The 23,955-nt window shown below is 43.5% G+C and overlaps 1 protein-coding gene across 1 annotated transcript in view; it reads right to left on the bottom strand.

Annotated features, from left to right (window-relative positions):
* Positions 1–23,955, bottom strand: part of GPLD1 (glycosylphosphatidylinositol specific phospholipase D1) — a 45,580-nt gene that overhangs the window by 4,306 nt on the left and 17,319 nt on the right. The window contains exons 7-18 of the mRNA XM_045005895.1: positions 23,622–23,676; positions 17,767–17,874; positions 16,497–16,524; positions 16,263–16,402; positions 15,379–15,444; positions 13,334–13,454; positions 9,629–9,768; positions 8,248–8,434; positions 6,109–6,219; positions 4,412–4,486; positions 3,370–3,526; positions 1,706–1,847 (exon numbers count right to left, since the gene is read on the bottom strand). Of these exons, the coding sequence (XP_044861830.1) occupies positions 1,706–1,847; positions 3,370–3,526; positions 4,412–4,486; positions 6,109–6,219; positions 8,248–8,434; positions 9,629–9,768; positions 13,334–13,454; positions 15,379–15,444; positions 16,263–16,402; positions 16,497–16,524; positions 17,767–17,874; positions 23,622–23,676 (1,330 nt within the window). The remainder of the gene's footprint in view (positions 1–1,705; positions 1,848–3,369; positions 3,527–4,411; positions 4,487–6,108; positions 6,220–8,247; positions 8,435–9,628; positions 9,769–13,333; positions 13,455–15,378; positions 15,445–16,262; positions 16,403–16,496; positions 16,525–17,766; positions 17,875–23,621; positions 23,677–23,955) is intronic.

The raw sequence follows: 23,955 nt of genomic DNA, 5'->3' as shown, positions 1-23,955 counted from the left end.
GTATCACTCGTGCATCTGAAACTAGAAATATGAAATATAACTCTGAGGTCCTATTGTAATTATGCAAAGTGTAGGCCATTAATGGTGGTTTGGAATCTTGATGGCTCCCATTAACCAGGACAATTGACTGTAGATGTCTCTGTTTTACTTGTAAGTCTTCCTGTATCCATGTGTGCTGGCAAGTGAGTAATGAAGTCTTACAGTGACATGTCACCTGAACTGGAATCCATCTTTAGCCTGGTGCTTTTCCATTGAGAAGGAGGGGTGGGAACCCAGAGAGGGACAAAGGATTCCTGCATTATGCAAAAGATATATAAGTGGGTGGAACAGAGAAAAGGGGGCGGCCATCATGAGAAATCCCCTAGCTACCACCTGAGCTGGAACAAGGGCTGTACCAGGGGAAAGGATTGTGCCCAGACTAGGAAGGTGTCCAGTCTGTGAAAGAAACTTATTGAAACATCTCTGAGGATGAGATTTCATCTGTATTCAGTTGTATTACTGTACAAAGCTTAGACTTGCGTGTTTTATTTTATTTTGCTTGGTAATTCACTTTGTTTTGTCTGTTACTACTTGGAACCACTTAAATCCTACTTTCTGTATTTAATAAAATCACTTTTTACTTATTAATTAACCCAGAGTATGTATTAATACGGGGGGGGGGAACAGCTGTGCATATCTCTATCAGTGTTATAGAGAGCAGACAATTTATGAGTTTACTTTATAGCTTTATACAGGATAAAACAGATTTATTTGGGGGTTTGGGCCCCATGGGGAGTTGGGCATCTGCATGTTAAAGACAGGAACACTTCTTAACCTGCTTTCAGTTAAGTCTGCAGCTTTGGGGCATGTGGTTCAGACCCTAGGTCTGTGTTGGAGCAGAGTGGTGTGTCTGGCTCAACAAGACAGGGGGCTGGAGTCCCAAGCTGGCAGGGAAAGCAGAAGCAGAAATAATCTTGGCACATCAGTTTGCAGCCCCAAGGGGGTTTCCGTGATCCAACCCGTCACAGTTCTCAACTCTGAACAAAACATTATGCTGGTTCTTTCAAAAGTTTACAACTGGACATTGACTTAATTCAGCTTTGAAACTTTACTATGCAGAAGAAAAATGCTGCTTTCCCTTTTTTTTTTAGTAGTTTATGTTTAACACAGCACTGTACTGTATTTGCTGTCTATGCTGCTGCCTGATTATGTACTTCCAGTTCCAAATGCGGTGTGTGGTTGACTAGTCCGTTCATAACTCTGGTGTTCGTAACTCTGAGGTTCTACTGTAAGATCTTTCAGAAAAGAGACCTTTTCCACCTTTATATTTGTACATCACTTAGCACAATGGGGCCCCAGTCATGAGGCTTGTAGGTATTACTCGGTATAGATAATTACCATTGTAGGATTAGGACTGCCACTCTGCTGGCATTTTTAAAAATTATAAAAAGACCCCAAGGAATTTGTTTTTGATGAAGACTTACAATAAAGACCAACTGCTTTGAAAAAAGAGTTAAGGAGAAGGTAGGTAAAATTTTGAATGTACTAATCTGAAGTTTCCTCTAAATACGACTATTATTGTCCCCAGAGAGTGGAGTTCCACAGGTAAACTTACTGAAACAATATTATTCTACTGCAGATCTTAAAGACTATAGGAAAAAAACACAGGTTGTGAAAGGAATTGTGTTACGATCATGTACAACTTCCAAATAAAAGAGAAACACACCCAATACAGCTCTTCCAGGTAGGGCTTCCAATCAGCAGTAAGGTTTTGTTCTTCAGCTGGTGACTAACAAGTGAATATCCAAACCAGGCATAGTTCTTTTCCCCCTTCACCATCCAGTTGGCATCCTCTACTGACAGCAGCCCTGACAGATAGGATCAAACCAGACAAAGGTTAAGTTGGGATGTTCACCAAGGATAGAACATTGATTATCAGTTTCTGGAATATACCACATTTCAATCTAGCAATAGACACTTTTGTTTTGATCGGGTTACTCTTCCCATGATTACTAATTTCATAATACACTGTATTTGGTGGCAAAGCAGTACTCAGCAGCTGTGTTTGTGGTGAAATCTTGGCTCTAAGTCACCCAAACACAACCTATGGGATGCTTTCAACTTCTAAAGGCAGGTATACAGGAGATATTGAACCAGTTTGAATGGAACTGAAACGTCTTCACTAGAACGGAGATAAAACTGAAGCCATTTATCTGAATCCAAAGTTCAAATAAATGAGATTTTAATTCAAATCACTCCTGGGTTTTGGTTTTATGCAGACTTCAGCTGACAAAGTTTTGTGAATTCAAAACCATTGCCGAGTTGCTTCCATCCTTATTTGAAATAGATATGGGTCAAAATTAGTCCAATTTAGCTGAAAGCCTTCCCCATCTACAAACACCAGTTTTGAAAACAATGGGACTCTGATCTAAATTTAATTATGCAAAAACCAAACCTCAGCTGATGAAGTTTTGCACCCCTACATATTCACACTGACTTTCTCCAGCTCTAGGCTTCAACCTCTTTTTCTAGCTCATGTCTCTTCCCATCCCACAATAATCCAGTTTGACCCATACCCTTGAGTTACAGTGCTCACTTGCAGCATTCCCCTTTTGCCACATGAAGGAGCTCTTAGCATGGCACTAATGAATAATCTTGTAATACTCTCAGGCCCATGCCAATTTGAGAGAAAATCCAGTTAGACCCCTCCTGATGCAAGGGGCTACCATCACTACCTGGCAGCACTGGTTGATAAGCATTCCTTCCACACTGTCGGCCATTCATTTCTGTTTCACAGCCAAGTTCTGTAGTTTTCTTCAAGCATTAAACAGCTCCTGCTGTTGACTTTAATGGCACTACTACTCATCTGAGTAAAGTTATACACAGGCTCAAGTGTTTGCAAGTCCAGGGCCTAAATTCTTAGGAGACTGTTTTCCCCTATCCCCATTTTTATGATGTACACTTCTGTTTGCCTTGAGTTGGGAATTATGTGCACTAACCTTGGAATTAATATTTATACAATTAGGCTGAGGTCTGTGCAAAATTACTTACTTAACATACAAGGCACTTACACTATTATTGCATTATTAGGCTGACATTTGTTAATCCATCATCAAATACTCAGAAATACAGGAATAAATTAATTTTAAATTTTCTTCAGCTGGGACAGTAGAAATCCAGGTAAGGCAATATAAATACTAGAAACCTATTTTTATGTATTTATTTCTTTAATTACAGAGTGCACATAAACCTTTCAAGAATCTGCGACAACTAATAGGTTGCTCAGGTTTCACGTAACAAAGGATTCAATTAAAACAAAAGTGTCAAATTAAAACCACAAATATACCCACGTAAAATATGGAAATGTCAGTTTTACTCAGTAAATATTACCTTTGTCACTCCTGTTGAAGTGAGAATAAAATGCAACTACAAATCCTCTCTGCTTCCCACCGCCAGGTGCATAAGGAGAACCAACAACCAGATCAGACTTTCCATCCCCATCAATATCAGCAGCCAGCAGTGACCAGCCAAGGTTACAGAATGTGTGCTGCAAGAGACAATATCTCAATCAAAACTTTAAAGTGCAAAGCAGCATTGTAATTGTCTACTTGCTTTGTTATGTTACTTTAGATCTCTTCTAAAGAGTTAATTTTGAATTTTGATCAATCACCCTCCCATCTTGTAACCAAGTTGTTTGGTTTTTTTAAAAAAATAATTGGAGAATAGGGAGTCCATTTCCTGGAGTACGTGCACTCAAAGAGACATGACCATTCAACAAAGAGACAAGGCAGAAGTACAATGAGGCATTTGTTTTTAATGTGTGGCCTCTGACAAATGCAATTACAGGGCTTGATTTTGATATCCTTTCTCACGGTGAGTAGTAAGGGGATAGCAGTGCCCCAGATCCTTAAAGGTATTTAGGCACCTAACTCCCACTGATTTCAATAGAAGTTAGGTGTTGAAATACCTTTGAGGATCTGGGCCAACATCTCTACAGTATCCCCAGTAATGGAGGCTTGAGAATAACAGTGTGGACAAACTGTTTCCCCGCTTTGCCTCCTCCTGCCATTTGACTCCTGCCATTTGACTTCAGGTAGTAAAATTTAACCTCTGGTCCTGGACAATTGAAGGTCTGCAGACTATAGACCACTTATCTTAACAGAAGCCTTATGAAAAAGGCTCTAAATAGCAGTTCTTGCACTTGACTTTCCATGTCATATGAACTGTGTCATGTTTCCTTTCTACTGTCGCTGATAACCTTGTGGTCCCTGTGTAACTAAAAATTAGGTTGCCTGTCTCATATGCATCCCCCAGACAACAGCCTGAAAGGATAGGACAATACTGAATAAAATGGTACGGTGATGTGCCCCCCTCCTTCAGTCCCCAATTCTGCAGTTTTGGATTGTCCTTCTTACTGCTAAATGTACTGTACCTGGCAAATTATGGTAATGTTTGGCCAAGGTGACAAGCCTCTTCCTGTAGTGCCCAGATACACATACACAGCACCCTAAACAGTGGGGGAGAAACCTTTGAGAATGTATACACCAATGCCAAGCACGGACTTAATAGTACAAGTTAGAGAAACTACTTTCTGTGAAGACCATTAGTTAGGCTGCATTTTTCTTACCATCAGAGCCCACACAGGATATTGTGTCTTCCACCCCAAACCTAAGAACGAAATGTGATGACCAAATCAGCCATCTAGATTTGGGGGTGGGGGGCGGGAGGGGGAAGGGAAGAATCAACATGCTCCTTTCAACAAATAAGGGAGTTTTCATTATGTTACTTGATAAGGACAATAGGCAATATCGTTAATATAAATAAAACATTCATGCAGATTGCAGTGTAGTTCACAGTAACTTAAGGCAAGGGTATAGACTGTATGTAGGCAACAAGAGATGTGTAGTATCAAATTTTCCAAACTTGGAGGCCTAATGTAAGCACTTAAATCCATATTTAGGCAGTTAAATAAGCACCACCTGATTTTCCAGAAGTGCTGAGCAGCTGGAACACCCATTGACTTAAATGGGGGCTGCTCGCGGCATTTCTGACAAATCAGACCATTAATTAAGCACCCAAATATAGATCTAGGTGCCTCCATTGAGGCCGTCAAGTTTGAAAATTTGGGCTGTAGTTTGTATTAGGTAATTTGATAAAGCAATACTGGCAACCAAACCACATGTGAACATAGCAGCCATTATCCCACTGCAAGATGACACTGACTGGAAGAATATAGGCAGGACCGGCTTTAGGCCGATTCCCTCAATTCCCTGGAATTGGGCCCCACTCCAAAGAGGGCCCCGCACCTTAGGCGCCTTTTTAGGAAAGATCTGATGCAGTATGTCAGCTCTATGAATGGTGGGTGAAGATGGCCTACGTAGCCAGCTGTATGTATAGGTAAAGTATAAGTATTGACTGAGGCTGTAACACAAGTAGACAATCAACAGGCTTAGGGCCTGTAATGTAAAACAGCTTAGCATAACTAATCAAGGCCTTGACATAAATAACTGACAGGCAAGTGACTTTAAGTCACAAGATGAAACATAGCAATAAATAAAAGTCAGTCGGTTGACGTGTGAAGTGAGAAACCACGTAAGTTACTGATATTTTAAGAAGACATGTTTAAGCAATATGTATAATATGTTTAACTGAAACTCACAAGGTTTGACAGCAGTAATATTATGGCAACCGATTGACGTAAATGCTCATGAATATGATATACCCAGTTAATTAACCTATAGAAACTGGGAACTCCAACGTAAGTAGGGCATGGAAGTTCAGATAAGGAAAAGGGGCTGAACCCCATATGAATATTTCTCCCGGGGGGGATTCTGCACCCATGGGGGGGGCACAGAATTCATATGGTCCGCATTTTTCTGTCTCCCATCGACATAGCATAGTGTGGGCCCCGCAGTAAGATCTAAGTACGTAGCTGAAGTTGCGTAACTTAGATGGATCTCCCGTAGTGTAGACAAGGCCTCTGCGTTTACAGAACAAGATCCAGTTTGGGAACCACCAACAAGCTGCCAGCTTATTCACCCTGAGTAATGTGAGAGATTCTCTCTTTAATGCTGATATTTGGAACATAAACAAACAAACCAGATGTTGTTTTAAATAAAGGGCTCTTACTGTATAAGTGAGATTCTGTGATCCTACAGAAGGTGCTCCCACCGCTATGTCTGGTACTCCATCCTCATTGAAGTCCAGTACTGCTATGGCAGAACCGAACCTGCCTGAAGGCTGAGAAGACACATGTCACACTCATGCAGCTAAGTAAACAATAAAACAAAATCTTGGCGTTTGCCTCCTCAAGAATTTTTTGTAGAACAAACATCCTACGAAACAGCTGGAAATCCAGAACTGACAAAAAAAATCTCACAGTTCTTAGATTGTCAGTATTATTTACTCTTAAAAGAGCAGCTGAATAAACAGGTTGTCCTGTACAGATGTACAGTACCAATAGCTGAAGTGAGTACATGTGGGAGTGGTTTGTTCTGTTTTGACAGAGAGGGGGAGTTTAAAAAAACATAACATGTTTGGTCTCAGCTTGTTAATCTCATTATAACATTTATGCTACATCCTCTTCTCAGGTTTTGTTTATCATTTAGGTGATGCTTAGAACACCCACTGTTACTATCATCGTGTCTGTGAACCAATAACATTTATGTTAAAAAAAGAGCAGAAGACACCTCAGGACTTAAACATATTTGCTTTAGACACTATTGTACTTAAAGGGGGTGTGCGTGTCTTTCTGTTTCTTAGTAAGATGCTTACAACAAAGCATGATCTTTATATTACTCAATATATCATCATCTAGTCCTACTGTTCAATCTCAAGCCAAAGTCACTCACCACCCTCTGTCACATCTCAGCAAAGCATTTCACAGAAACCATTTGCATTGTTAGTAAACTGCCCTATTAGTGAGCCTAATAGAAACTGATTTCAGAATGGTAGCCATGTTAGTCTGTATCAGCAAAAACCACAAGGAGTCCTCATGGCACCTTAGAGACTAACAAATTTATTTGGACATAAGCTTTTGTGGGCTAGAACCCACTTCATCAGATGCACGGAGTGGAAAATACAGTAGCAGGTATATTTATACATAGTACATGACAAGATGGGAGTTGCCTTACCAGGTTGGGGGTCAGTCTAACAAGACAATTCAATTCACAGTAGAATACTAAGGGAGGAAAAATCACTTTTGTAGTGGTAATGAGGATGTCCCATTTCAAACAGTTGACAAGAAGATGTGAGTAACAGTAGGGGAAAATAGTATGGTAAAATTAGGTTTTGTAAGGACTCATCCACTCCCAGTCTTTATTCAGGCCTAATTTGATGGTGTCCAGTTTGCAAATTAATTCCAGTTCTGCAGTTTCACGCTGGAGTCTGTTTTTGAAGTTTTTTGTTGAAGAATTGCCACTTTGAAGTCTGTTATTGACTTCCACTCCATGCATCTGATGAAGTGGGTTTTAGCCCACGAAAGTTTATGCCCAAATAAATTTGTTAGTCTCTAATGTGCCACAAAGACTCCTCGTTGTTTTTGCTAATAGAAACTGAGTAATTTATGACTTCCTGTTCTGTTTTGTATCCTGAGGAGATGTGAATCCACAAAGAACACCTCCAATAGGTACGTGGGAGATTCCTAAACATGTATAGCACTTAAACAATGTGTGTCTCATCCTCCCCAAGCCCAGCGGAAATAGGTACTGAGCTCTCAAGACTCAAATTCATAAGTTGTGGGGTTCCCAGCTCCTCCAATGGCCTAAGCAGTATTATAGCTACTAAGCAATAGCAGTATTATAGCTATTATACCTAAGCAGTATTATAGCTACTACAGTCAGAGGCACTATAGAAAAACTAAGATAAATAGCCCCACATATGCAAAAAGAAGCAAAAGGCAGTTTTCGGCCCAACTGTGCAGTGGCCCGGTAGCCATGTATAGATTCCTGGGCATGGATGGACTCCACCTCAGTGTCAGTTAAGGGTCCCAGTTTGTTTTAGTGTTACTTTGCCTGGTGGAGAGAAGAGTAAACAGATCGTCTTTAATTCAGCCACAAGGATCTTTCATAACAACAGGGATTGTTTTTCTTTAAATGCACATAACATTCTGGTTTACAGGGGAGACATTTCAGAAACCATGACAACTCTTTGTGAGAAAAAAATTAACAGCACCACTGATCAGTCAAGGGAAGGATACAGAGCACTGACCTTTTAAAAAAAATAAAGGCAAATTGTTTTAAATGACAAATATGTGACTTGATTCCCCACCTGAAAACCCTCCAGCACTTGATCTGCTTCCTTGTCCAGATCCATGTTTACTGGAGGCAAACCTGACTGATTACTGTAGATTATGTACACCCGTCCTAGCTGAACATGGCCCAATCTGCTGTATCCTGGTGCTCCAACCACTAGATCCTCATAACCATCTTGGTTTAAGTCACCTGAGGCCATTGCCCTGTATACCAAAGGAGAAAACAAAAGCATAGCATCAATTACCACATTGGTTCAGCAAATGTAAACATTCACATTTCAAAGCTAACTGGTCACTTTCACAATTTCTTAATACTAAGAGTCTGTAAAGCCATTTTCCAAGTGATTTGAACTTATTGACTCTCAGACCTATTTTGTTGAACTAAACAGATTAGAGCCTCTGAGGTGCAGCTTCTATTAACACTGCTGTGATCTGCATGGATTGCCATCAGATAGCGTTCTTATTTACTGAACTGTACCACTTAGCAGCCACCAAGCAGCATCAAACAAAGAAGCATGACATCTGCCCTGATTTCTGCCTCAATTTCTGATCTGTTCATTTGACTTGGTTTGGTGAGACTCAGTTACTTGATGGCACTCACAGAGGTTGACAGAGAAAGAACAAACTGGCATTTATTTAGGGTTTTTTTTTTAAATACTGGTGAAGGGTGCCAGATTAACAGCCCTGTAAACTAAAGTCTCCAGTTTTTGTCCCAGAGCAGATACAGCAAGACTAGCACCAGTGCAAACTTCCTCCATCTCTCTTCTCCATTGCATGTCTGCCATAATCAGGATGGAGGAGAGGAGAGAGGGTAGATATCATTCTCCATGCTGATTCAGTCCTTCATTTCTCTACTAAAAATGCTACCAAGAATACCAATTAGTATCAACTGGAACAACCCATTCATGTCACATAGGCTATTAAATGGTCATCAGATGGTAATGATGGTCCCAAGTTATGTTGTTCAGATCCAGACCCAAATCTGGATCCAAGCTTTCCCAAAGTTTGTACATAATCAGATTTAGTTTTGGTCTTGTTCATTAGACAGGGGCTAGCCACAAAGTTTGGATCTAGATCTGAACATTTCCAAGAACTGGGGTTATCTGGAACCAGGGTTTTGCTTTGGATCAAACTTTGATCATGACTTTCAACCAGTATGGATGTGGTCAGCAGTAAACCAGTGCCCCAAAGTAAAAAAGACTCCATATCTCAATACCTTACAGGAATGCCAAGCTAAAGTAAGTTGTTCTGCAGCTGACAGCATTTACATCCTGGTTAACATGGCCCATAACTGTATCTTTAAAATCTCTTCAAGGAATAAAGATTTAATACTTTAACTGCTGCTTAAAATAGTCACAAATGAGGAGAGAGGGAAAGGAGAGAGAAATATGCACCAACCATCCAAGCCTGGCATAGGATGATTTCAGAAAGTATGAGGCTGTGGGCTTGGAGATGTGGTTAGAGGATTGCTGATGCGTGACTGCAAACACTCTCCTGACATTCTGTGCAAACGCACTATTAATAAAGTGGAGGGATTTCTGAAAGAAAGTAGTAATTCAAGAATTATGGGAATAATAATACAACATACACAAACACCCACAGTGTATTTTCCTTACCAATAGGAACTCTGAACAAATAAGGACCTGATCCAAACCCCATGCAGGTCAGTGGGAGTCTTTACATTGATCTCAGTTACTCCTGGGGGAATTCTGTGCCAAAAAATTAAAAATTCTGCACACGCTATTTTAAAATTCTGCATATTTTATTTTTAAAATAACACAATATAATCACACTGGTTTCTATTATTTTGATAATGTATTTAAACTACAATATAATGGATGAAGAATAGGAGTGGGGAGCATTGGAGGAAATCCCCCAAACCCCTTGCCTAATAGTAATGTAGCTAGGTTTGACCCTTTATTTCTAGTTATTAGTCAACAAATATATGTAGCCATATGCTCGGGGTTACATTATAGGCAACTAAAGAGCAAGTGAGGGCTGGGGAATCAAACTCAAAATTTAAATTGGCTACTGACCATCTCCAGAAAGGTCAGTAGCAAACAGTTCATGGAGCACATTTTGATAGGAAATGTTTTCAGTCCAAATATTTAGACCAGTTTTAATCACTAATGCACCATAAGCATTTATAAGGTCATACTGTCCTTTACACAAAGTAAAGGAGCCTTAAGACATTTATTCCTGTTTTATATTCCTGGGGGAATTCACAAAGACAATGGGAACAATTCACTAAGCAGGCGGGCTGTTACATTCTGCTCTGCCTGAGGGGATGGAGCCCACCCCCCACCTACCTCCTCAGAAACACCCGAAGCCCTGCCCTTCCACATTGAGCATGCTGCAATAGTGAGTGAGAGGGATAAAGTGTGTCTCTCACTCTCTCTCTCTCTCACATGGACGACTGATTTATATTACAACCAGCTGCTCCAGGCCCCCGAACCAACCTGCCTGTGCTGCTGGAGAGGGGTGTGGGACCACTCTTGCAGCTACCCTTTGCTTCCCTGTCAGAAGTAATTTTTCTGTGAGGAAGCAAAGAATTCTGCAGGGGACATGAATTCTATGCACATGCAGTGACACAACATTCCCCCACGAATATGACTTAGTGGACTTTGGATCAGGTCCCTAGTGCTGCTTCAGATAGAGGCAGAACCCTAACAAATCCAAAGCACAACTGGTCAAGAATGCACTACTGCACTAAGGGTACGTCTACACTACGGGACTATTCCGAATTTGCATAAACCGGTTTTGTAAAACAGATTGTATAAAATCGAGTGCATGCGGCCACACTAAACACATTACATCGGTGGTGTGCGTCCACGGTCCGAGGCTAGCGTCGATTTCTGGAGCATTGCACTGTGGGTAGCTATTCCGTAGCTATCCCATAGTTCCCGCAGCCTTCCCCGCCCCTTGGAATTTCCGGGTTGAGATCCCAGTGCCTGATGGGGCAAAAATCATTGTCGCGGGTGGTTCTGGGTAAATGTCGTCAGTCACTCCTTCCTCTGGGAAAGCAACGGCAGACAAGCATTTCGCGCCTTTTTTCCCTGGATTGCCCTGGCAGATGCCATAGCATGGCAATCATGGAGCCTGTTTTGCCTTTTGTCACTGTCACCGTATGTGTACTAGATGCCGCTGACAGAGGCGATTCAGCAGCGCTACACAGCAGCATGCTTTTGCTTTTGCATGACAGCAGAGATGGTTACCAACCATACTGTACCATCTACCAATCCATAAATTGGTAAAAAGATGATCATGGTTACCAGTCCTTTTGCACTGCACCATCTGTTGCTGTCATAAGTGCCCCTGGCTGCTCTTAGCCAGGGGCGCAAAAGCCAAAATTGGGAATGACTCCCTGAGTCAATCCCTCCTTTTTGGTATCTAAAAATAGAATCAGTCCTGTCTAGAATTTGGGCAAGTGTACTAGAGAACCACTGTATCATAGAACCAGAGAGCACAGCTGCTCTGTGTCAGATCCAGCAGAAATTATGAGCTGTATGCTATTCACAGGGGGTGCTCCTGCAACAACCCCACCTGTTGATTCTGTTCTTCCCCCAGCCTTCCTGGGCTACCGTAGCATTGTCCCCCCACTTGTGTGATGAAGTAATAAAGAATGCAGGAAGAAGACACAGTGACTTGTTAGTGAGAAATGAGTGGAAGGCAGCCTCCAGCTGCTATGATAGTCCAGACAGGACAGTAAGGAGTGTGGAGGAGAGGAGCCCAGCATCCCTCTGCTAGTCCAGGTGCAATTGAATCTTTTCTTTACACATGAAGGGTGGGGGCTGATGGAGCTCAGCCCCCTTTTGCTATGATGACGATGGTTATCAGCCATACTGTACCATCTACCAGGAAAAATTAGGACCAGGCGCCCTTGATTGACCTTACCGATGCTAGTCGGCATGGTTACCAGTCCTTTTGCACTGCCCCATGTGCCAATAGGCTGATGATGAGGACGGGTACCAGTCGTTTTGTACCATCAGCCACCCATGGCGGGGGGGGAGCAAGGATATTGGCGTTGAGTGCTGCAGCATCGCATCTATCTGCAGCATTCAGTAAAGATAGGGTGACATGTAAAAGAGTCAAGAGAGGATTGTTTTCCCTTTCACTTCTGGGGGTAGGTGGGGGGGTGCGTAGATTGCCGAGCTGTGCCCTGACCCACCGCGGACACTGTGTTTGACCCTAGAAGCATTTGGAGCTCAGCCAAGAATGCAAATACTTTTCGGAGACTGCAGAAACTGTGGGATAGCTGGAGTCCTCCAGTCCATGAGCGTCCATTTGATTCTTTGGCTTTCCGTTACGCTTGTCACGCAGCAGTGCGCTGAGCCCCTGCTATGGCGTCTGTCTGGAGATTTTTAAAAAATGATTTTGAATTTCGTCTTCTGTAACGGAGCGCTGATAGAACAGATTTGCCTGCTCTTACAGCGATCACATCCGCATGGTCCATGTGGGAGCTCTTTCTTTATTTTGATTTTTAACTGCATCGCCACCCGTGCTGATCGGAGCTCCACGCTGGGCAAACAGGAAATATTCAAAAGTTCGCGGGGCTTTTCCTGTCTACCTGGACACTGCATCCGAGTTCAGATTGCTGTCCAGAGCGGTCAGTGGTGCACTGTGGGATACCGCCCGGAGGCCAATACCGTCGATCTGCGGCCACACTAACCCTAATCCGATATGGTAATACCGATATTAGCGCTACTCCTCTCGTTAGGGAGGAGTACAGAAACCGGTTTAAAGAGCCCTTTATACCGATATAAAGGGCCTCTCAGTGTGGACGGGTGTGGCGTTAAATCGGTTTTACGCTCCTAAAACCGGTTTAAACGCCTAGTGTAGACCAGGCTTAAGAGTAGGATTCCTTCTTGACCTGTGAGGGTGACCAGCTGCTGCTATGAAGCATGAATATTAAAGACATACTGTAATATCATTATATACAACAATATAACGGCTGTTCACACGTGTAAAATGCTACCATTCCATCTGGAGACTCTCTTCCATCCTGCAATGTACCAGACTGAGGAACTAAAACAATTTATGGCAGTTCCAAATTTTGCATGGCCCATCTATCTCCCCTTGCACTATTGATCTAAAAAGACGTACAGTTGCCCAGGATTGCATATTGAAATAAACTCCTTTCTCCGTATAATTTATATTCTTTTCAATTGTTTTTGTGAGTGAAGAAGTCACGTTCTTGTGCTGTTCCTCTTTGGACTGTTTAATTCTGTTGAGATAAAGAGGCAGTAATAATTAGAAATGTTGCTGAGGGGACCGTTAATAAGATAAACCCATTAAATGCAATTTAATGACTGGGCTGAAGATTTTATGCCATGAGAAAAGCTGAAGATCATGCCATATGCCATTCAGATGGCCATTTACCCAAATTTATAATAAAAAGATCTTAGAACCAGGTTCACTACTGAGTTACATCAGTTTAACTTCATTGAAATTAGTGGAACTATGCCAGTTAACAGCAGCTGAGAATCTAGTATTACCTATTACATCAATATCATTAGGTGTTTTCCCCTCATCACCAGTATTATTTTTACTGGCACACTATAAATGTGTAAGAACAACATTCAAACTATGTTGTCTACAGATGGATTTGAATTGTGATATTGTACACTAGTCACTTGAACTTGGGTATTGACATTCTTTTCTTTTAAAGCCATAAGCATACAAATTCTTTTATGAGTTATTAATGATCTCTAGAGCAGTAATACAAGCAAATAAATGATTTGTTAATGTTATTACTAGAGTATATTTCTAAAATACTCTACTTGGCTACTCAGACTACTACTCAGACTAGTAAATCCATTGCCATACACATAGACCAAATCCTGCTCCAATTTATACTCTATTGAAGTCAATGGAGTTGCAAGGAATGTAAGTTAGGGTTACAGAACATTTAATTGTCTCCCTTGACTAAGACTGGAAGCAACCAAGGGAAAAAAATAAAATAAAAAGCTAATCTCTTCTCACTTGAAATCCAAAACAACAAAGTGATAAGATAAAGGTAGGGCAGCTCTCAGACCTCCAGGCTTCCCCCAAATGTGAGATTTATAACCATATCTACCTGCCAAGCAAAAATCCCCAGTCTTTTTCAGTTTGTGCATGGGGCATTCGTTGTTTGTTTACTAGTGAGGGTGAAGAGGTTTATGCACGAATGGGAAGCACAGCCCTCAAAGAAAACTCCTACTCCTCCGCCATCTTGCTTTCTCTCTTTCTCTCACTACTTCTATTTGCTGATTCTCTTCCCTATCTCTATCAATTTTCTTTTTCTCTCCCCACTACTTGTTATCTCTCTGTGACCCTTTCTCTATGCTGTGCTGCCCCATACCACTCCATTGCCTCAGTACCAGTTAGATGCAAACTGAAATGAATTACATATGAAAGCTTCAGATATACAGGCTGAGAAAACTCTGAATCTTTTTGTTATCTAAACTGAATATCTGATCATGGATTTTAGATGTATCCTGAATGTAATTCCCAGGATTAATTATGAATTCTTGGGGGAAAAAATATACCCCTTAGAGTGTGGATTTTAGTGGAATGATCTGAGTTCTTAAGATCAAAGTCTGACTAACTCATGTGTCTCTAATGTACTTAGGTCTGACTCATTGCAGTTTCAGTTCAATGAGAATTCACCAGTAGTGTAGAGGCCATACTCAACACAAGCAGGAAGTTAGCTGTGGAATGGGTGTGCAGGTGACTAAACACCCTGTGTCCTACAGAGCTGGACTCCATACGTACGTAGACCAGCACAGTAGGACTTTTTGATGTTAGCTGTGTGAGAGACAGGCATATGGCCAATGAGCCACCAGACCTCATGCATGGGTGTGCAGATGTTGCACTCCTACTCCAATCCAGGTGCTGGAACAACAGTCCCGAGGGGCAGAGTGCTTACTCCATACCCTATCCACTGGCAACAAGATTATTTGGATTGGGGAGGGCCTAAGTTTCACCCAAAGGAAAGATCAAACAAATATCTCTCTTCATACATGAAGAAATTTCTCCCCTGGAGTAGAGTTTTTCCAAAAAGGAGAAGTGAGGGACCTCGATAGGTTACCCATATAATTGGATTTCCACACAAATGGACATTTCTTCTTTCAGAGTAAAATCTTTGCAGCTTTCAGGATTATACTTACATGTCGCTGTTCTTGTGCTCCCCATTGCACTCTATAAACAGAGGGTTCTCAGGTATGAAGCAGCCACTGAAGAAATATTGAAAACACACAGTTTTTTATTTATTCTAATGGAAGTTAAACTAAACAGAACTTTCATCCATACAGACTCCTCCTCTGGGAAGTGAGGTCGTCTCCCTCAATAGCCCCTGCTTATACAAAATTAGGGCATTGTTATATTCCTGAGAAATTCCTTTTGTATTTTTTTAAGTTGTTGATGGATTATTTAGAATCCATAAGAATGTCATGTGTGATTATGTAACAACTTACTTTGGCACTAATAACCTGCTACTCTTAGTAAAGGTAAGTGATTTTGGGTAGGTAAAGTGTTTTTAATTAAAGCGACATTTTTCAAGCATGCAACACAATAGATTATATGACTTGATGTTTCCAACACCATTTTCCAATATACGTGCAGTAATAATATTCATATAGACAAACAGTACAATTGTCTGAGGTCTGCTCTCCACAGCAAAGATTGTAAACCTATCAGGGCAAAGGTGAAATATTTGTGTAAGTGATATTATAGTGATAAAGTTTTCTATGAAAATAATACCAGCCACATACGAGTCTGAACTTGCAACTCTTAGACAATTAAGGTTCATTCTAACTCTCTGAACTCAATGAGAATCTTCTCACTTCACTGGGAGTTGGATTGGGCCCTTACTCTCACTGAATTCTGACTAAGTAAGCAAAGTCTTCAATTTCAGGCTCCAATTCTGGGACTGGGCCTGCTTCCTTGAGAGCAATTAAACAGACTTCATAACTTGAATACAGCAAAGGTAATTTATCGGACTTTACTGTAGTCTTATAAGAGGTGCATCCTAACACATAAAACAACATCTCACCTGGTCCCATTTTCTAACATGTGGCTTGCTAGCTGAAAAATATTATTTGACCAAAATGCCATGTCATCCAGTCCACCAAGGAAATACTCCTGGAACCTCTCCACAAAAAATGGAGATTTGATAGCATATGATGGGAAAAGCTATGAAACAAAACACAGTATAATTAGTGGAATGGTTCAGTGTATCTTAACGTTAATATGTACCTAGTTGCTAACAAGAAAAAAAATAAGTTACCTTGGCAACAGCAAGCATTTCTCCATGCCTGCAAAAATAAATAATCTTCAGATAAATGTGCTTCATTAAGAAATAATATGAAAATAACCCCATTTCAAAGCCTTTGTGGACCCCTATATAATAACCCAGTATTTATCCGACTTTAAGGACGGTAATGTTGAGATATTTCCTTGTTTGTTACTATATCATAATAAGATCTGTAAAATCAGAGATTGTGATCTTTATTGCGTTTCTTAATATTTGTGCCTTCTACACTGCTCTGCAACTCAGCACAACTATGGGGACACCTACACTGCCTGCAGCAGCACAGGTATAAATAGCAGTGTAGATGGTGAGGCACTCCTTAGGCCAATAAAGTAAAGATTTACCTGAAGCCTGTGGGTAGGTACGTGGCTCTCTACTTGCCAAAGCAATGCCTCCCCAACTACACTGCTATTTTTAGCAGTATACTGTCCCACTGCCTCTCCACAGCTAACGCCTTTCCCCAGGTCAGGAAGAGACTCTCAGTGGGGAAAGGCTCGGCAGCAGCAGGCTCATTCTTTCCCCCCTGCCTTTTCCTGGCAGAGCCTTTACTCACTGCAGTGAAAGTCTCTGGCAGTGGGGGAGCTGCTGAAGCCTTTCTCCACTGCCAGAGCCTTTCACTGACACATGGAAGCAGCTTGCTTTTCATTGTGGCTGCATATACCCTGTATGCAGCCGCCACTGTTGGACAGTATAGACATAGCCAGTTGGTAAATAATTGAATTAATGAACATAGCTATGAGACTCAAAATATTCTAAAGTAGTCATTACCACAGTTCAGGTTCTCTGAGCTAAGAGAGACAACTTGCCTACCTATCCTTCAGACCTGTAGTATTCTGGAAGTGTCTGCATTGGTGTCAATGTCTGTGGGCAAGTGAGCTAGCTATAGCTACACATCCATATTGCGCTCTTCATTGAAGAAGATCAGAGTTTTACTGCTAGAGTGTCACAGCATGGCCATGCTTCAAAACATTGCTGTTACCTCACAACACAGGCCTGTTTATGTTGTTAAGACATACAGTCCAACTATTGTATTCATCTATTTATAAAATGTAACAACTGTGAAACTTGGATACAGATCCAAATCTTCATTCCAAGTTTCCCCAAAGCTCAAGGGTGTTTGGGAGAGAAGTTTGAGTTTGGGTCATCTCTAACGTAGAGATGCAGGTTCAGTGATTTACTATGAAAGTTATTATAATTTTTCCCCATATGTTTTGTGAAATAAGAAGTTCACAACTCAGTGACTTACAATTCGAGAAACAGCAGGTAAGTGCAGTCAATAATTGTGCCTTCAGTTATTACTTCTTGGCCATAATATTCCTTATAGATAGCTAGCAGGTCTTTGACTGGTACATACCTAAAAAAAATACTGAGGTGTTAGAACTAATATTTCCCATTTTATCCAATAAAACACAATACATTTTATATAAGTCCCTCCATGGGATTCTTGTCTAGTAGATATGCCTAGTCTTGGATTGTGTCCTCTCCTCTGGCCTGTCCCCAGCCTACCCCTTGCCCTTCTGGGATCAGTCTATTCAGAGCTAGCATAATTGTTCCTACCCCACCTTCAGCGCAGACCTATGACAGAGCTTATACAGGGACAAGGATCTTCTGCACTGGGATGAACTTCACCCTAGTCACACAAAATATGACATAACCAATGTTTCAGTGTAATTGTTAAATAAGTATATTGTACCTGAAAGTTGTAAGTTACAAGAAAATGTCTAAAACTGGTTTTTAAATGTACTTGATGATGATGTATTACTCTTGATTTACAATGTTTAACTGAAGCAAGTGTCCATTTTATATGAATTTCAAATCTTCTCTTAGGCCTGGTCTACACTAGGACTTTAATTCGAATTTAGCAGCATTAATTTGAATTAACCGTGCACCCGTCCACACCAGGAAGCCATTTAATTCGACCTAGAGGGCTCTTTAGTTCGAATTCGGTACGCCACCCCGACGAGGGGAGTAGCGCTAAATTCGACATGGCTATGTCGAATTAGGCTAGGTGTGGATGCAAATCGAACTTACTAGCTCCGGGAGCTATCCCACACTGCACCACTCTGTTGACGCTCTGGACAGCAGTCCGAGCTCAGATGTTCTGATCAGCCATACAGGAAAAGCACCGGGAAAATTTGAATTCCTTTTCCTGTCTGGCCAGTTTGAATCTCATTTCCTGTGTGGACGTCGTGGCGAGCTCAGCAGCACTGGCAGCGATGCAGAGCTCTCCAGCAGAGGAGTCCATGCAATCTCAGAGTAGAAAGAGGGCCCCAGCATGGACTGACCGGGAAGTCTTGGATCTGATCGCTGTGTGGGGCGATGAGTCTGTGCTTTCGGAGCTGTGCTCCAAAAAACGGAATGCAAAGACCTACGAGAAGGTCTCCAAAGCCATGGCACTCAGAGGATACAGCCGGGATGCAACGCAGTGCCGCGTGAAAATCAAGGACCTGAGACAAGGCTACCAAAAAATCAAAGCGGCAAACGGACGCTCCGGAGCCCAGCCCCAGACATGCTGCTTCTACGAGGCACTGCATGCCATTCTCGGTGGGTCTGCCACCACTGCCCCACCAGTGACCGTGGACTCTTAGGATGGGATAGTGTCGAGGGGCAGTTTCTCGGCGATGTTCGCCGATGGGGAAGATGAGGAAGGGTTTGTGGAGGACGAGGCAGGCGACAGCGGTTACAATACCGCTTTCCCCGACAGCCAGGATCTCTTCATCACCCTCACAGAGATCCCCTACCAACCCTCCCCGGCCGTTAACCCGGACTCCGAATCAGGGGAAGGATCAGTCGGTACGTGCTATAAACATGTAAACATTTATTTTTTAACAAAACAGGAATAAAAACTATATAAAAAGAAGGTCAATGAATATAGGGATCGAACAGAAATCCTCTTGGGACAGTTCTATGAAGCTCTCTGAGAGGTACTCGAAAAGCCTCTGCAGGAGGTTCCTGGGGAGAGGTGCCTTGTTGGATGCTCCGTGGAAGCACACTCTTCCGCGCCAGGCCATCCTGAGGTATAATGGGAGCATCGCCTCGACCAGCATGGCAGCATAGGGCCCTGGTCTGTGCAGGGATTCACGCAGCATTCGCTCTCTGTTTCTCCTGGAGACCCGCCTCAGGGTGATCTCGCTCGGCGACTGCTGCATCTAATTAGGGGAATTACTTTAATGTTACTATTGTGAATGCTTGACTTTTCCTTTGCATAACAATGACTGTTGTTTAACAGGCACGTGTTGGAGGCTGCAGAGGAAAAGCATACAGGGATCTTTCCCGGGGACAGCCGCGAGGGGCTGGAACAGGGTCAGACTTTATGCTTTCCAGATTGCCTGCAGCAGGAGGGCACTGCTATCCATTAACTGTTAAGCAGCCTAAAGTTTACGGCTTACCAGGCCTGGCTGCTACATGGATTCTGCTGTCCTGCCCCGCTTGTCCGATCTCCAGTGCAAGACCCCAGGCAATGAAAGCGAATGCCGAAAATTCGAACTTGTCCTGAGAGCACATGAGATTAGGTGCCCTGTATGGTCTTGTTCACAGAAACTGAGTAGACTGTGTTCAGTGTTCGCAAACATGTATCTTTGGAAGGAAATCACTTCCTTTTTCCCATCACACAGCTGCGGCTGTTTCCCGAACTGCCCCAGCATCCCCCTCACAGAGGCTGGCGCAGATTAGGCGGCGAAAGAAAAAGACTAGGGACGACATGTTCTCGGAACTGATGGCTTGCTCCAGAGCCGAGGCGTCCCAACAGAGCCAGTGGAGGGAGACCCTCTCTCAGCAGCAGTGCTCACACAGCGAACGGGAGGACAGGTGGCGGCAGGAAGACCAGCAGGCGACTCAAACGCTGCTTGGACTAATGAGGGAGCAAACGGACACGCTCCGGCGCCTTGTGGATGTTCTGCAGGACCGCAGGCAGGAGCAGAGAGCCCCCCTGAACTGTATCTGCAACCGCCCTCCACCGCCACAAAGTCCTGTCCCCCCCCTCACCCAAAATCACAAGAAGGAGGGGCGCTAGGGGCCGTGAAAACTGTCACTCCACCCCAACAGAGCGCTCATGTACCAAACAGCTCTCATTCCCTAAAGTATGAGAATTGCTTCCCTTCCTGGCTCACCCGATCCCAAATCCCAGTTTCATCCCCCAACTGTGTAGTTGAGTATTAAAAATAGTTTGCTGTTCATTACTGTTTCCGTCATGTTTCTTTGCAGAAGACTTTGTGTGAAGGGGGGGGAGGGGTTTGTTAATTGCATAGGACAGCCACCATTACCAGGGTACAGACATGGGGGCAGGATCAACAGCAGGTCACACACAGAGTGCAGTCACTAGGCACCCGGGTCACTCTGCGAGGTGTCTGCTGCCCCAGGTCAGTCTGGGAGGTGTATGTTGCCCCAGGGTCCTAGCGCCTGGCATCCACAAATGGCAAGGCAGGCTGCCCTTACCATGCCCTTCCACCCTAGCCATGAACCTCTCCGATGCCCTGAGCCCCAGCCAGAGCCATCATCCCCCCACACCTACTCACGCCTTCCCACACACCCCTCACCCCTTCCTGCAAACCCACCCCTTCCTGCACACCCTCCAGTAACCGTCCTCCCCCCAGAGACCGCTGTAGGAGCAGGAGCCTGTCAGTCCTCGAGTGTAGAAGCGGTCTGTACATCACTGCACACCGTACCCACCACAGTCTGCGTCCCTGTTGGAACCCTTGAACGAGAATTCGTTAGTAAAGAAAACTTTGTTAATTAAAAATGTTCCAATAACTTTATTTTTAAACATCTGTTGGAAGGGGGGAAACCTGGTGAACAGGGTATGTAACCACTGAAAAAAGTCAATAGTAACTGAAACAGGGGCAGGTTCAGCTTCTCTGTAAAGAGACTGGACAGTCATAGGTTACCCTGCTCTCTGAGGAACCTAGCTTTCAAAGCCTCCCGGATGCACAGCGCTTCCCGCTGGGCTCTTCTAATCGCATGGGTGTCTGGCTGAGCGTAATCAGCAGCCAGGCAATTTGCCTCAACCTCCCATCCCGCCATAAAGGTCTCCCCCTTGCTCTCACAGAGATTGTGGAGCACACAGCAAGCTGCAATAACAATGGGGATATTGGTTTCGCTGAGATCCGAGCGAGTGAGTAAGCTCCTCCATCTCCCCTTGAGACGTCCGAAAGCACACTCCACCACCATTCTGCACTTGCTCAGCCGGTAGTTGAAGAGCACCTTGTCACTGTCCAGGGCGCCTGTATAGGGCTTCATGAGCCAGGGCATTAGCGGGTAGGCTGGGTCCCCGAGGATCACTGTAGGCATCTCCACATCCCCAACACTTACTTTGTGGTCCGGGAAGAAACTACCTTCCTGCAGGCGTCTAAACAGACCAGAGTTCCTGAACACACGCGCGTCATGAACCTTGCCCGGCCACCCGACGCAGATGTTGGTAAAATGTCCCCTATGGTCCACCAGTGCTTGCAGCACCATTGAAAAGTAGCCCTTTCGGTTAATATACTGGCTGGCCTGGTGGGCCGGTCCCAGGATAGGGATGTGAGTGCCATCTATAGCCCCACCGCAGTTTGGGAATCCCATCGCGGCGAAGCCATCTATGACGACCTGGACGTTTCCCAGGGTCACCACCTTTGAGAGCAGTAGGTCAACGATTGCATGGGCTACTTGCATCACAGCAACCCCCACGGTAGATTTGCCCACGCCAAAGTGGTTCGCTACTGACCGGTAGCTGTCTGGCGTTGCAAGTTTCCAGAGGGCTATGGCCACTCGCTTCTGCACGCTCAGGGCTGCTCGCATCCGGGTGTCCTGGCGCTTCAGGGCAGGGGACAGCAAGTCACACAGTTCAAGGGAAGTGCCCTTACGCATCCTGAAGTTTCGCAGCCACTGTGATTCATCCCAGACCTGCAGCACTATGCGGTCCCACCAGTCCGTGCTTGTTTCCCGGGCCCAGAATCGCTGTCCCATAGCATGAACGTGACCCATTGCCACCATGATCTCCGCGGCGCGGGATCCCGTGCTTTGTGAGAGGTCTGTGCCACTCTCACACTTCATGTCCTCACCGCGCTGCCGGAGCCTCCTCGCCCGATTTCTCAGCAGCTGACTGTGGAAGAGGTGTTCGATAAGGTGCGAGGAGTTGACAACGGCCATAAGTGCAGCGATGATCGCAGCGGGCTCCATGCTCGCAGTGCTGTGGCGTCCGCGCTGTCACTGACCAGAAAAGTGCGCGAACAGAGTTCCCGCCGGCGCTTTCAAGGAGAGAGGGCGGGAGTGACGGTTGAATGACGACAGTTACCCAAAACCACCCTCGACACATTTTTCCCCCAGAAGGCATTGGGGGCTCTACCCAGCATTCCAATGGGAAGCGGGGACTGCGGGAACTGTGGGATAGCTGCCCAGAATGCACCGCTTCCAATGTCGACGCTTGCCCCGTTAGTGTGGACTCACAAAGTCGAATTAGTGTCCTTAGTGTGGATACACAAATTCGAATTCATCAGGTCGAATCCACAAATTCGACCTAAGTTAAATCGAACTACTCTTGTAGTGTAGACATACCCTTAGTGATGTTCAATGTATGGGACATAAAACAACCAATAGGACCACTTTATGATTCATTATGCAATGAAAAAATATTTAAATACTGACAACCACAATTTTTTATTTCTACAAAAACTAGTAAGAATTTGCATAAAAACACCAAAAAATAGCTAAATTAAACAGAGGTATCCCCTTATAAAGATATTGCCATTGAGTTATATAAAGAACAGCTAGGACTTTCCAGCAAACTATTTTTGTCGTTGTTGGTTTCCCGTGTGACCAGTGTGAATATCTTATCTGTGTGTGTCAGTTTTCTCATGTGTAAAATGGAGATACTACTACTTCCTTTCTCCCTCCCCTATGGCTGCTCTTCAGGGCAGGGACTGTCTCTTGCTCTGCGTGTGTACTGTGCCTAGCACAATGACTTTCCGATCTCAGGTGGGGCCACTTGGTGCTACAATAATACAAATAAATATTATTGTATTAGAACATCCTGAAATTATCATCTACACTATGTGTTATGTGTGCAGCAAAAATTAATGAGAGTATTTCTTCAAAACATTGACAGCTTAAGCACAATGCTCTTACCAGTCTGCTTTCAGGTAACTAAAATCAAGCTCAAACTGGCTCAATACGTCACCTCCTACATTTAGAGAGAGGGGTTAAAAATCAGCTTTACTATATTAGCACAAAACATCAATTTCTTTTTAAAAAAGGTATCTATCACTGGGCCTTGGCAGTACTCCATATGGCTCCTGTGTGTGTTAATACTGTAGAGTTCCATTTCAGGTATGTAAATATTTCTGACTTGGAATATGTTGATGGTACACTTGAAAGAGAGAGAGGGGATAAGCATTCTGCATTTCCAGAACATGATAAAAGCATTATAATATTTAAAGTCAGAGCAGTGACTCGGTTTAAC

Source organism: Mauremys mutica, chromosome 2 (assembly GCF_020497125.1).
Source record: "Mauremys mutica isolate MM-2020 ecotype Southern chromosome 2, ASM2049712v1, whole genome shotgun sequence".
In the NCBI taxonomy this organism is placed as follows: domain Eukaryota; kingdom Metazoa; phylum Chordata; order Testudines; family Geoemydidae; genus Mauremys; species Mauremys mutica.
Note: the sequence above shows the minus strand (reverse complement) of the source record. Positions and strands in the feature narration are given on the sequence as shown.